The sequence below is a fragment of the Psittacula echo genome (genome assembly GCF_963264785.1).
Source record: "Psittacula echo genome assembly, chromosome: 13".
Lineage (NCBI taxonomy): Eukaryota > Metazoa > Chordata > Aves > Psittaciformes > Psittacidae > Psittacula > Psittacula echo.
This window is the reverse complement of record NC_137749.1, coordinates 9,102,627-9,116,503: the sequence shown is the minus strand read 5'-3', so window position 1 is coordinate 9,116,503 and position 13,877 is coordinate 9,102,627. Positions and strand designations below refer to the sequence as shown.

The 13,877-nt window shown below is 42.1% G+C and overlaps 1 protein-coding gene across 1 annotated transcript; it reads left to right on the top strand.

Moving 5' to 3' along the window:
- Positions 1–9,112: 9,112 nt before the first annotated feature.
- Positions 9,113–12,901, top strand: SDF2L1 (stromal cell derived factor 2 like 1). The gene is made up of 3 exons (XM_080628703.1): positions 9,113–9,288; positions 10,086–10,282; positions 12,302–12,901. Exons 1-3 carry the CDS (start codon positions 9,120–9,122, stop codon positions 12,578–12,580), a joined length of 645 nt encoding a protein of 214 aa, XP_080484829.1. The 5' UTR covers positions 9,113–9,119; the 3' UTR covers positions 12,581–12,901.
- The last annotated feature ends 976 nt before the right edge of the window (positions 12,902–13,877 follow it).

Sequence of the window (13,877 nt, the reverse complement as noted above, 5' to 3'; positions counted from 1 at the left end):
GGCTGAACAAAAGAAGCAGCAGCCATCAAGCCAAGCACAAGATTCTTGGAAGAGCAGCTGGGATAGAATTAGCTGAGAAAGGCTTCAAGGGTTGTTTCTGCAGGAATGGACAGACCATCCTGTTACTTAATTCATGACTAAGGCAAAGTCATTTAAGCTAACTTGGCTCTTTCATTACAACTGTGTCCCTGTTCTCAGCTCTGGACAGTACTAGCATAAAGAAACCAAAGCCTCTGGATGTTCCCTCTTTCTGCAGAATCTAATTCCTAAGAGACAGCATATTCAAGCCCCAAGGTCAAGGAAATGATGTGCAGGCACAGCCACACTGACTGTCCTTCCCAGCAAAGGAAGAACCATCAGTTTGTGGAAAACAGAGCAGCACAGTTCAGCGGAGGGAATTGCACCGCTTTTACATCCAGAGCTGAGGTATAAGATATCTGGTCATAAGCACCTCTGCAGTTCTACATCTGTTCCCTCACAAGGAATTTGGAATCAGTGAATCAGGTAGGATGTAGCCCTGTTGATCTTCAGGCTGTCATCAATTGCAGCCCATGTAGCAAACGCTACAGGGCTCTGGGAGGAGAAAGCCTCTGCCTCCCAACTTGGATGGCTCTGCAGCAGAAAAAATGTTTGTCCATAGTCTGAGGGCACTTTGAGGGGCAGCTAAGATTTGGATGATTGTTTGCAAGCACATTTTGATATTTTGAGGAAGGAAAATAAAAGTAGAATGGAGGGTGGCAATGTTAGTCCTGGAAGAATTTGGTTCCTAGGCTATGCTCTCCCTATCAGCACTGAAATGGGCAGCATGGGGACTTCTGCTTAATCTAGAGTGGGTATCAGCTGTCTGCCACTTCTGGAGCTTACTCTTGCCTAACAAGGAAATGAACACTGACTACAGGAAATCATGGTGAAGTTGTAGACAGCCTTCTGCCCCTTAGTGACTCCTTTTCTCATGGAAAACTTATATGGAATGAAATTTCCAACAAACTGTGCTAAAATGCTGTAGAGGAGTTCCTAAATTTTCATTCTAGCAATTCCTGTGAGCATTTCCATCATTTAATAGTTGTATGTTTCTGTTACAGAGAAGCGTTTGATGCTGTGTAAGGGTTTCCAGTGCTTTTGGCATTTCAGAGTGGATATTTTGCAACTTGTACTTGCTTCCCCTTCTGGGAGATGAGCTTCACAGCCAACCCATCTGCCCCCAAGGCTTCACTTACTGATTAGGGCTGGTACTGTAGCAGATGAAGTCAGCACAATTCTCAAGTAATGTCCTCAACCCAAACCAAGTACCTCCTGCCTTTGCCAATGCAAACTCTGGGGATTCCTTCCTCTTTCTAGTACTACCAGTGGTGCTTGTCTCTGCACAGGTGAGAGGCATTATGTAAGAATCTTGGACAAAGCTTCTCAGGCTTCTTAACCTTAGTATGCATTTAATGCTATCAATGGTAACATCCTTCTTAAATACTGAATGAAGTTCCTGGAGCCTTTTCTTTTCCAATTTCCTGCCTGTTTAGCCAGCTTTTCTTCCCATGACTAGAAGCAAAATCTCCCCCGCAAGCAAATCTTGCCACTGTGCCATGACCGCCTTGGATCCCAGCACAATGTTTCCTCCACATGCCCTAGCTGGCTGTCAAAATACCCCTTGCAGCCAACCCTACACAGTCCAGAGGAAAGTCTCTTACAAATTCAGCCTGGAGCTGAAAGGCAAGGCAGGCTTCCTCTGGCTAATCTTTCCTTTTCAATGAAGACATGAATGAGAATATTGGCCAGCATTCCTGGCAAAGCCCCATAAGCCAGGACATGTACTAAGCACAGGCTGCATCTTCCAGCTTAACTGAAACAAAATACAGCCATACCTTATCTTAGTTGCAGAAACCAGCAGGAGCCCTCTCCATCCTCAGTTGCCTCACTGGTTTTGAGCTTGAATTTCTTTTCCTGAACTTTGAGTTATTCAGTAGTAGTTTAGAGGTTTCCTGTATTTCGCAAAAGCGTTTCCTAACAGTTAATGCTTCCAACAAGCCATCTGTTGATATGTTGACAGAAAAAATATATTTTCTTTTTATTGTTCCCTTGGCTGCAGTGAGTTAGTTCATTTGGGATTACAATGGTAGCACAGTAGGACTTTGTTTGTCTTTTCCTTGCTTGAAATTTTGTTGAAAGTGTGAGTTCTAAAAGATGTTTGAATGAGACAAAGTAAAATCCATTTTTCATTAAATCAAAGGATGTCAACATTGTCTTCTCTTCCCCAGCTTTAAACATTTACAAAATCTTTGAAGTTCAGTGGCTTCTGTAGAAATGCTTAAATTAAAGCCTTTTCATTCTTCTAGTGAGGTTGGTTTTCAAAGAAAACAAGACGTTTATGTTCATGCTGTCAGCATCTGTCTCAATCTCTTCTTAGTAGCAGTGAGCTGCGTTCCAATCTCTTTTGCAGAAGAGATGGAGATCATGCAACAGGCTAGTGCAGCATGTGTCTCTGAGGCTGCAGTCCCCAAAATAATCTATAGCCCCGGTACAAAACTGTCTGGTCAGTCAACAGGGCAGGACATGAAGTAGGACACCATGGTGAGGCATAGCACAGAAATGAGAAGAAAATAAGGGTATTTTGCAGAGATTGAGGTAGGTGACATGCAAGAATGCTGTAGGGACCTGTTCATTAGCATGTGTCAATTTTTCAGCATCTGAGCTGAGTGAACCTGAACAGCAGTGATGAAATAGAGTTGCACTGCAGTTTTCCCAAAATTCGCAGACATGCCCAGCCTAGGGTGAGGCAGAAAAGTGTTTCCTCAGTCTTTCAGGAAACTTGGGTGCTGCGTGGGCCAGTGCTTTCAGGGCACCGGACCCAGGGCGAGGATCCAAGAGTGGCTGTGGATCACAGCCGTCTAGCGGTACCCACTCGAACCACAACTCCCGGCATGCCGCGCGCGGAGGCAGCCTTTGCGGTTGCGCAGCCAGGCACGTGGGCGCCATTTTGTAGTGAGGGAGGGGCTGTGTCTGCTCATGTGGCTGTCAGTGGCGGCGAGGAGACGCCTGAGCACAAGCGTCCCCCTTCCAGCAGCCGCTGCGCGGTCCTCTAACCATGCGGACCTCCTTGCCAACGCGGGTGTGCTTGACAGTGCCTGCGAGGGTCTCCTCTGGACGGCTGGAGCTCAGACTAGGATGTGCAGCTGTGTGATGAAGCAGGGGCGCTTTGGTGCCAAGCACTTCAATGATACCCAGCTTAGAAAGCAACTGCACAGAGGAGTTCATGGGCAAATCTGGGTGTGCACAGTGGCAGGGCATGCCGGCTGAATTAATTGCCCAAATCTCCAGCAGGGAGGGGCCACAGCGGGTGTGTTCTGCCCATTTGCTCTTGCAAATCCTGGGCACAAGCGCTGCTACTCCAGATGGAAGCAGCAAAGAATATTGCTCCAAGTTGATTCAAAACTAACTATAATGCTGGATAAACCCATTAAAACCATGGGGTTAGACTCCCTACTTGTGACTTGCAATCTGCTGCATTTAACAGCTGCCTCTCTCTTGCATCAGAAAGGGTTGAAGTTGCCAGAATCTAGGGTACCTCTGTTAAGAGCTGAATGGCTTCCCTGCACACCATGTGCTAGGCGGTATGCCTGTCACTTTCCCCTTTCTGAAACCATCTGAATTCACACCAGCACAAAATAATGTCAATACCTGACAAGGTGCATGGCACTATCAAGGTGGCTTAATGTGAAAGGCAAAATTGCCATCATGACCTTATTATTAACTTGACACTTGCATTACATTATGGCATGCTATAATGTATGTAAAGTTTGGTTAAAGTACCAAACTCAAATCCTCCCTGATGCAAATCATCCCTGATGCAAATCTTCCTCTTCTGGTCTTTAGCGAGACTATGTATTGCTCATTTTAATCCACCTTCTCATTTTTCAGAGGGTTACATTCTTTCCACTGTGTTTCCTTCAGAATGTCTCATGTGAAGTAAAGATTAGTGTTTAAATTTGAATTTAAGCTATAGCATCTGTGATTTCTGACTGGGTTTGAGGTGATGTAAAGCCTGTCCATTCCTTTTCCAGATGCTGCTTTGCCTGACATTGAGGTCTTTTAAGTATACAAAAATGCCTGGTCAAAAAAAGAGTTGGGACAGGGAATCCTTCAACTAGATGATTAAATGAAATGAGTACTGTTTAAGTGTGGGGATTAATAGCTTAAACTAGACTATCTGATTCAATTAACTGTTTGATTGCATCAAAACTCAGGACTTAAGTTGGCCTTCTCTGGAAGTTATTACAGTATCTGGAGTTCATTTTTTTGTATTTATGATAAACATACCTAGAGGAAATTATCTCTAGGCAGAATAACACATTCACTGAGGTCAAAAAGTGGATGATTTTATAAAAGATCCTTATATAAAATAGATCCTTAGTGGACTTTTCAGAATTACATGAGTATTTATCTACCATTGAATCAGATAAAAAAAATCTAGAAGTTTTTCAAATCCCATTAAGCACAAAATTACTTTAAAAGCTACCTGAAATGATGTAATATAGGTTACATTTTTACTTTCTTATACTGAAATAGAAAGTCATCAAAACTGCAATATCAATCAAATTCAAAATAACTTCCTTAGTTTCAATTTACTGTGGATAAACAAGAACAGAGTTAAGCCTGAATCTGTTTTTTACAAATGTTGATTAGAAGCCATTAAAATTAATTAAAGATAAAAAAAAAAAAAAAGAAGTTCACTTCCTAAAGCAGTAGAGTAGGGAAGTGAAAAAAGTAAAGTTAGGAGGATACAGGCTTTTCAGAAGGCACAAGGAGATTGGCAAGTGTCCCATTGAAAATGAAGTCAGATACACTTTTATCTAACTGTGGAAAAATACTTCCAGAGTAGCTTGGATTTATGTTTGTTCCTGTTACAAAGGTGCACCTTGAGAGAATGTTTGGCTTAAAAAAAGTGAAGGGTAATGGCATAAGGCTGTAAGCACAAATTGATAGGGCTGAAACAAGGAAATCTGAAGTTCTTATAAATCTCAAAAGCTTACATCAGAAAAGGGAAACAAAAAGATTCTGTGTAAACAGAAAATGAGTATTGGCAAAGTAGAATTAACCAAGAAACCCATTAGCCAAAATACCACTCCTCTGCCAAATATGACAGAACTACTTCCTCCAAAATTCCCTGAAAGTCTACCACGAGAGGTGGAAGACTAACTAAAGCAGGCTACTGCTGGGCTTCAAGAGAAACAACATCTAAAACATTTACTAGTACAAATGATAGCCAGGGAGGACTACCTATTTTATCAGACATGGAAGAAGAGACAGCTGTAGAACCATGAGTATTCAATGTCGTCTCAGAAGAGTTCCTTCTACAAAAGGGCTACTGTTACCATTGAGAACATCAGGAACTCCTCAGCAACTTTACTACGAGTGTAAGTTACTCTGGCAGATCACTTACAGTGATTGTTGTTGTCTTCCAGCATCACTGAAAGCACCTGGAAAATCTCAGCTGGTTGAGTGGAAATGCATAATTCTTTTGGAGCTCTGAGGACAGATCCCATCTTGAAGAACTGGCATCGGAGAGGAGTTGAAAGATGCTGGCAATGTTACTGGACACAGATCACCAGGACTCTGCAGCATTTTCAAGGAAGCCTTTTCTTACCCAAAGACTAGAAACAGAAGACAACAATAAAAAATTAATCATCTCTTCTCTTCCAGGTGAAAAGTTCTTCAATTTAAATACGTGTACGTCAATACTTTTTTTGTCAAATGTCGTCTTCTTTACTGACTCTGCTTATTCTGTCTACTGAATGCCAAAATCTGAATAGCTGATTTTGAGTCTCTAGTCCTTAAACATCTTGGGCTGAGTGAAAAGAAACTCCGTAATTCACTAAGTTTTTTGCAAGCTATCTTTTTTGTCATTTTGATTTCTCAGCATTTTATTGTTATTACTACTGTTTATTCTTTGTATTATCCTTAGAGGTCACAGAAGAGCTCTATTGTAAGGCATGCCAATGGATACAAATTTTTGATCTGAAATGAGGTTTATAACCACCAGAGTTCATCAGTGTGGGGTGGAAGAAGGGCACAGAAAAAAAATTACAGAATGGTTACATACCTGATTTTCTACTGTTACTCCCTTGATTTCAGTATAGTTCATCCTTATTGATATTGGAAAAAGGACCAGCTGCAGAGAAAAGTCAATGGAAGAGCTCATGTGGACTTGTTTTTGTATCAGGTACTAAGATGTTCAGAATCGTGCCTGATCTGTTTTGCCTAATGTTAGTGACAGTCTGGGAAAGAAACTGGACGATGTTACTGTAGTGTTCTCCATCAGTGAAAGAGATCTGATACCAAAAGATGCACCAGTGCACTTTTTGGGGTGTAGATCAAGACCAAGAGTTGCCTGCTGTGCTGCTTTAGTTGCCAGTCACTGCTTTTGTCATGCAAAGAAAACAGAAAGCTTACAGCATGTTTAACAAGGGCAATATAAGAAGAAGGAAAGCCCCTTTTCTAGAATATGTTGCTTTGGGCCAGCATATACCCTCTGAAGTTTTCTTTTGCATTCCTGAATTCTAAAAGCATTTGGTACTGCAAAATCCCACTAAAATGTGTTTTTTAGGGAAGGCCAGTTTATACCTACTCAGATGCATCTTAGTGGAAAGGGTAGGTGTTTTCAAACTCCTTGAAAATTGAGTGTGCAGAAGGACTGCAGAGTTAAGTGAAGGCAGAAAACACTCTAGTTACATTTTACATTCTCCTCTTTTACAGCACTGTTAAATTATTTTGTGTCCATAAACAAGAATCATAATGATTCCTATCAAAAAAGCTGATGTTGCCACTACCAATGTGCACTGTCACATAATTTCTGTGGCAGTTTTACCTGTAGCTTATAGCAATCTACTAGAAACAATAGTGGGCCCTGTAGCAGGAAGGTGGCAGTTAATTGCTATGGGTGTTTGGCATTGATGAAGTTCTTTGTTGGCAACCGTTCAAACCCAATTATGTTTCTAAAGTAAGACTGAAAAGCATTGTAGGAAGCACCATGTAAATGGCACTAAATGCACGGAGACTGAGCGACCTCCCAGAAAGATAGACAGGTGCCAGCTAAAGCCCCATATGATTGATTTTCCACGGCTAGAATGGCAACCACAGACATCTGGTTTTGCCCCATTTATAACAGGAGCAGCAAATGCGAGCTGTTGTCTTAGTCAGAACTGCGGGGCTTTTTAGAATGACATAGAAATATGGCATTTGACTATCAATGGGTGATCTTTTGCTTTTCTGTGAGCAAACATTTATACCTCCGGCACTAGGAAATGAGGTTTTAGTCCTCAGGAAAATGAGTCTGTGTGTGTGTGTGTTTGTGTGCGTGTGACTGAGTTTATTACTGGGGCTTGTTTTTAATGCAGGCCTGACATTTAAGTCAGAGATTTTTCTTAGATATAGATATAACTATATAAAATGGATAAAAATCAGCATAAAGAAAACTAACCATTCAATTGACTGCTATCACATGGGTGGGAAAAAATCCTCACAGATCCAGGACTGGTAGAAGACATAGAGAGTCAGCTGAGCATCTTATTATATTTCTGCTAGCCAGTAACATTAATGTGCTTTCTAAATCATCCTGTCATAGAGACTGCAGTGTTACAGTTCTTTTTGTTGGATGTGCAGAATACCACCGTTACAAAAACCTAAGCCCCAAGGCAGGTGCCCTTCTGGCTGTTTCCTTGCTGCTGAGAAGGTCAAAAGCTTTTGCTCTGTTAAATTACTTTGTATTCCTCAGTGTTACATGACACTCCCACCAGACTGTGGTGCGATATATGGATCAATCCAGTGAGCAGTTTCAGAGGCAACAGCTAATGGACCATTGTAGTTCCTATGTCCATGGTTGCTGCCTATTGATAAAGGAGACTTTTTTTGGAGTGGTTAGATTTATTCAGTCTGCAATATGCAATGAGGACAGTATGTATGTAAATTTGTGCAGCTGTCTTTAGTGCTGAATAGAGCTTAATAATCTGTTTTTGTTAGAAAAACTTCACAAAAGAGACTGAATCATAGGAGGTAAACTTCCAGATCCAAAAGCAAAGATGTGATCACTACAGCTAATGATACACTAATCACTCGTCTTTGTATAGTATTTATGCCTCATCATCATAAGCTCTAATATAATCCCAAAATGACAGGACCAGTACTCTATTATCATACAAAACAGTTCACTACCATGAATTTCCTTTGGTTCTCAGCATTATGTCACATTTGTTTGTAAATCTTCAGAGGGGTACATATCTACACAACTGTAAGAACTAGAACTGCAGGGCGGAGCAGACCTGAATGTGCCAGCTCTGAGCTAGAAGTGTCCTGAATGTAGCAACACAGGCTGACTGACCCGTCTGTGCCAGTTCTGTCTCCCTGAGACTGTATCTAGACCATTACCTGTGCCTGAGCTAGTAACTACAGAGCTGCTTTATGTTGGACAGTGATCTCACTGTGAAGACATTTATTCTTCCCTTGCTCCCATGGTAATCGACTGACCAGTCCTACTTGCAGCACGTTTTCTCCCAAGGTCCTTAGCAATCAGTCCAGTGACCCTGCTACTACTTTTCTCACAGCCTGGACTACCTGTCAGACGAGAGGCTGCTGTAATTAACCTGGCCTTCTCTGCTCCGACATGAGCCAATTCTCAGCACGAGTAGTGAGAGAAGCACGAGGAGTGCTGTCAGCGCAGCCCGGGGTGCTCAGGGCTTCTGCTGCCAGGTTGACTGCTAAGGCACCGGCGGGCGCTGACCCGGCCGATAGGGTCCATCCCAGGCGCCGCGGGCCCGACCGAGCCCTCCCTTCAGCCTTGAGGTGCCGCTGAGGTAAAAGCACCGAGGTCCTCCTTCGCGTCCTTCCCTGGGAGGTGCCACGCCGCTTGCTCTGATTGGTCACCTTTTTCCCTTGGCCCAATGAGCTACTACTGCTATAGGACTCGCGGCGGTGAGGTCACTAAACCGTGGCCCAATGCGGAAGCGAGGCCGAGCAGAGGACGGGCGGGGATTGGCCGGCCATGGTGCTGGCGCGGGGCGATTGGTTGTGCTCGCGTAGGGGGGTGCGGAAGCGCGCTCCGCTGAGGGCGGCGGTGCCGGCCGGGCTGCGGCGCGATGCGGGACGGTTGCCGACTCTTCCCGCTCTTGCTCCTGGCGCTGCTGCGCGGTCTGTGTCACGGCAGGGAAGCGGCGCCGAGCGCTGTTACCTGCGGCTCGGTGCTGAAGCTGCTCAACACCCGCCACAGCGTGCGGCTCCACTCACATGAGGTCAAGTACGGATCCGGTGAGCAGGGCCAGGCCGGGCGGGGAACCGTGAGGGGGTCGGGCTGGGAAATAGCAACAGCTAGGCAGAATTGGGGAACAGGCAGTGAGAAGGGCAGGAAAATGACGGGGGGGGACAGGTTGTGAGGGGACAGGAAAATGGCGGGGGGGCAGCCTGTGAGGGGGCAGGAAAATGGCGGGGGCAAGGTGTGAGGGGGCAGGAAAATGGCGGGGGGGCAGCCTGTGAGGGGAGCAGGGAAGGAGGAGGAAGTTTAGAGGTTACTGAGGTTTATGTCCCTGATGCAGAGGAAGCAGCAGGCCAGGGATGGGGCTGTGGGGTGCACTGGAGACAGGGCATCCCAATAAGGAGAGGCAGACGCTGAGGCCTGGGGTATGGGAAGATACTGCAACTGTGCTTTGCAGGTCCTGGAGCTGCGATGTGACAGGGATGCTTTGCCCTCATCCCTAAAGTGGTCCCTGTTCTGTGTCTAGGGCCTCGACGTTACCTTGGCAGCATCTGTTGTGGCAACAAGAGTGCTGCTTTATTTGGGGACCTAAAGAACTTGGTAGTATTTTTGAGAAATGAATGTGAATGGATGTGGTTTGCATCCACCAACACTTGCTGTGTTTAACTCCTTCAATCTGAAAGATTATTTGGTACCTGTATTCCCATTACAGTTAGTGAATGGACTGTGAGAATTAAACATCTCTTAAACATGAAGGCATGAGAGCGTTAAAGCAAATTTCTTTAGTTCTTTCAGGACTTTTTGAACTGGGGAAGTGGATTAAGTCTCCTGCTATTTAATTCTATTCAAACAGGAAGTGGGCAACAGTCAGTGACAGGAGTTGAAGCTTCAGATGATGCTAACAGTTACTGGCGGATTCGTGGGAAGAGTGATGGTGGTTGCCAGCGCGGGACACCGGTGAAATGTGGGCAAGCCATACGACTCACCCATGTTAACACAGGAAAAAATTTACACACTCATCACTTCCCATCGCCACTCTCCAATAACCAAGTAAGTTATTTTAAATCTTAAGCTTTTGTATAAATAGTGCATGCTGTTGACAATAGTCTCTCCAGTTTCTCATGTTTTTGAAGAATTAGACTTGGATACCAGCTGACAAAAACAGTCTGTGCACATTCAGAGTTCAAGTATATGTTTCTCTGCATCTTGGAATAATGTATTTAAGTTCTTGACAGAGGCAAAATTTTATATGTATCAATATCAGTATTTCACAGAAGTTTTAACATCTGCTGCTATTATTATTATTATCATTATTATTATTATTATGCACCATTGCTACTGCGGAGACTGTTGTGAAATATTTAGCACTTTCAAGGTGTAGGAGACTGAGCACATCCCTCGATGTTATGAAGATTGCTCTAGAGCAAGGCAGCTAATCATGTTACAGCACTAGGCATTCCTAGATTTGAGTTTCTTGGTGATCCAATCTATTAGTCACCTTCTTGCCTATCCCTATTTCAGTTCAATATTCTTAATTATATGTCATCTTTCTACAGGAAAAATAAATCTACTGTGACAATTGTAATTATTTGTCATTTTTTATGTATCTAGGAGAGCATAATTTCTGAATGTAATTAGGTTCAAGTTTTACCCTTGAGCAAATGCTTCTCCAACATAGAAAATCTCTCTTAAAATAGGTAATGTAAACTTGGTGGAAGTTTGTCAGTAGTGGTCACTTTAGTTTTCCTTCAGCCAATGTAGCTAGGCCATTACATTCAAAGTTGGAAGATCTGACTCTTTGTGAAAAAGGTTTGTCTTTTATCATGAGTAACGTGGGTGAAACAGTAAAGTCCAGTTTTCTGGACTGATTGTGAAAACAAAAGAAGTGAGTGGGAAATGGCGTTTCAGAATAATGATTTAAAGAACAGATTGACTCTAAAACCTTCTCCCAGTGTTCGTTTCTCAGTTTAGACAATTTGTGTAACATTGTCATTTATGTAAAAATGTTCATCAACTGTCATTGTGTTTCTTTGGTTTTGCTATGTGTTTGCACAGCATCTAAGAGCAAGGAAAATTTGTATGACTTATCAGAGATTGACAGGCCTGTGACTTACGAATTGTTGAAATATGTAGTTATGAACATAAACTTTAATTTCATGTTCTTAACAGAAAATCCAACTTCTGATTTTCAGTTAGTATGTTGTCTTTCACACTTTTCGGACTACAGAAACTTGAATTAACATGACCCTGAAATTTTAGGTTACTAGATACAAACTATTGCAGTTCAGTTTGGAAGTTGTTCATCACTTCTATTTATCAGATTTTTAAAAATTAAAGGTTGTCTAAAGTCCCAAACAGTTGGAGTTTAGCCTATCCAGTTTCTGGAAATGCTTGATTTTTTTTTTTTTTGGACACATAATGAAATCTCATCTCGTCTGTTTTGTTGTAGCTCAGGAAGTTAATTACTTTTATGGTCTTCCTTATGTTTTTTTAAGAGCTCTTCAGCAGTGTATCTGACGAAATAGTATAAACCAGGATAGTTGTTGACCCAATTGAAAGCTTGCTGTAATTAAGTGAAAAAGGAATATGATAACTTAACAAGCTAAATGGGGTGTTGTGATAAAAACACATGCTGAAAAAAAAAGTGCTGCAATGGTAGCTATGAAGATGTTCATACTACAAAACTAAATGTCTACAGTTATAAATGTTTTTGAGTGGAAAAAATTTGCTTCAGCATTAGTGTTGCTTCTTTTGAATTTTTTCTCAGGAGGATTGTTCTGATTTCTGTGCTCAAGTACTCTTTATTTTGTTTGTAATGTGTGCTGGGGTTTGTTGGCACTTCGCTCAGATAACATGTTAGTGTTTGTTGGCACTTTGTGTTCAGATTGTAGCAGTAGAAAGTCACTGCTTCTGGCTTTGATAACTCTTGTAAAGCAGCGCAACAACACTTTTTGTTTTCTCTCCATCCTTGCCTTGAAACTCTGCTGACTTTGTGGTTGATGGTTTTGTGTGTGTGTGTTGAAGGTGTTTGCTTACGTTTTCACTTCAGGAAGCTTGTGTCTCTAACAGGAAGTAAGTGCCTTTGGTGATGATGGCGAAGGAGATGACCTCGATGTATGGATTGTGCAATGCAGTGGGACTTACTGGGAGCGGGAGGATGCGGTGCGCTTCAAGCACGTAGGAACTGAGGTGTTCCTTTCAATAACTGGGGAACAGTATGGCCATCCCATTAGAGGCCAACGGGAAGTTCATGGCATGCCTACTGCTAATCATCACAACTATTGGAAAGCAATGGAGGGCGTCTTCATCAAACCCAGTATGGACCCTGCAAAACATGATGAGCTCTGACTTGACAGAGGATCCAAAATGCTTCAGCTTACTCCAGTGTTCGGAGATGCTAATTCTTGGTCTCTTATAAGTCCCGCCTTGCCTGAGTGACTGACTTTCTGTATTACTGGAGGGCATTAGTTCATTCTAGGAATGCAGCACTTATGTGGAGAATGGCATCTGCCAGATTCAGCCTTTGAAATTTGAATATTTGGCAAAATACTGTCTGAATTTTTGAGCTTAATTGGTGAAACTGGTACATAAATCTGTTGGTTTTCACTGTCATTTGTCTTGCTTGTTACTTTTTCTCAAATCTGAAGGAAATGGGTAAACTGAAGTAATGAATTTCTGTAGTCCCAAGTACAATGAAATTTTGCATTTTGTAATATTTTTCCAATTATAATTATATATTTGTAAACTGATTTCTACTTCTTAGTGAATGTTATTAATGAGGAGATGGAAGAAGTCTAGAAAGGGAAAAATAATTTTCAAATTTGCTGTATTTTGAATAGCTTGAGGTGAGCTACTCAGCCTTCCAGAAAATGTGGTCCATTTGAAAATTGCTTCCAGTGTCTTTTGTGAGTTTCCTTGTGTACTTGCATTGGAAGAGTTGAAAACATTGTTTATGTTGGAATAAGAAGAAAAAGGTTTAACTTACTTTCTCCAAGAAGTTCAGATTGTCTGGTAGTGGTGATACTCCTAATTGTCAAATGGTAAGACTGTTCTGCCTGATGAACTGGTGTGGAAAGCTGCTTTTGTTTAATTAATATTAGAGTTTTATAAAATTCCATGTGGTGCAAAGGAACAGTTCAGTTTTACTTATGTTGTTGTACTTGCATGTCAACTGTGCAAGATCAGTATGAGAATCTGGTTAAATAAATAGTGGGGTATGTGCCCAGGTGGGGTGTTTTTTGTGTGAATCCAGAAGAGAAAAAAAGAATCTTAAACAATGGTTCAATGAAGATTCCTTGCACAATTTATGAATTTCTGTGTGCCTTCCCTCTCTGAAAAGAGAAAAAAACCTAATTCTTGAATGTGTTTGTTACATGGTGTTACTGAAAATACTGCTTAAAATTCAAAGTGCCATACAGTTTCTATCTGCTTTAAATTTAGTTCATGAAATGAGTGTGAAAACTCAGAAAATTCAGCTGTTCTTGTCTCCATGTGTAAGTAGTTTTACTGATGATGGTCTTAATTAGTCAGTCAGTTAAAGAAGCAGGAAACTGATTTACTGCTTTTACAGCTCCAGTCACGTGCTGCAGTGTTAGAATGCTCTGTTGAGAAGGTGCTGCAGGCAGTTGCAGTTAAGCTTTATAAA

Excerpts from the sequence above, each read along its gene's own strand:
- SDF2L1 (XM_080628703.1), top strand. The coding sequence starts at position 9,120 with ATGCGGGACGGTTGCCGACTCTTCCCGCTCTTGCTCCTGGCGCTGCTG. Across the intron at positions 9,289-10,085 it reads TGAGGTCAAGTACGGATCCG|GAAGTGGGCAACAGTCAGTG; the intron begins GTGAGCAGGGCC and ends CTATTCAAACAG. Across the intron at positions 10,283-12,301 it reads CGCCACTCTCCAATAACCAA|GAAGTAAGTGCCTTTGGTGA; the intron begins GTAAGTTATTTT and ends TGTCTCTAACAG.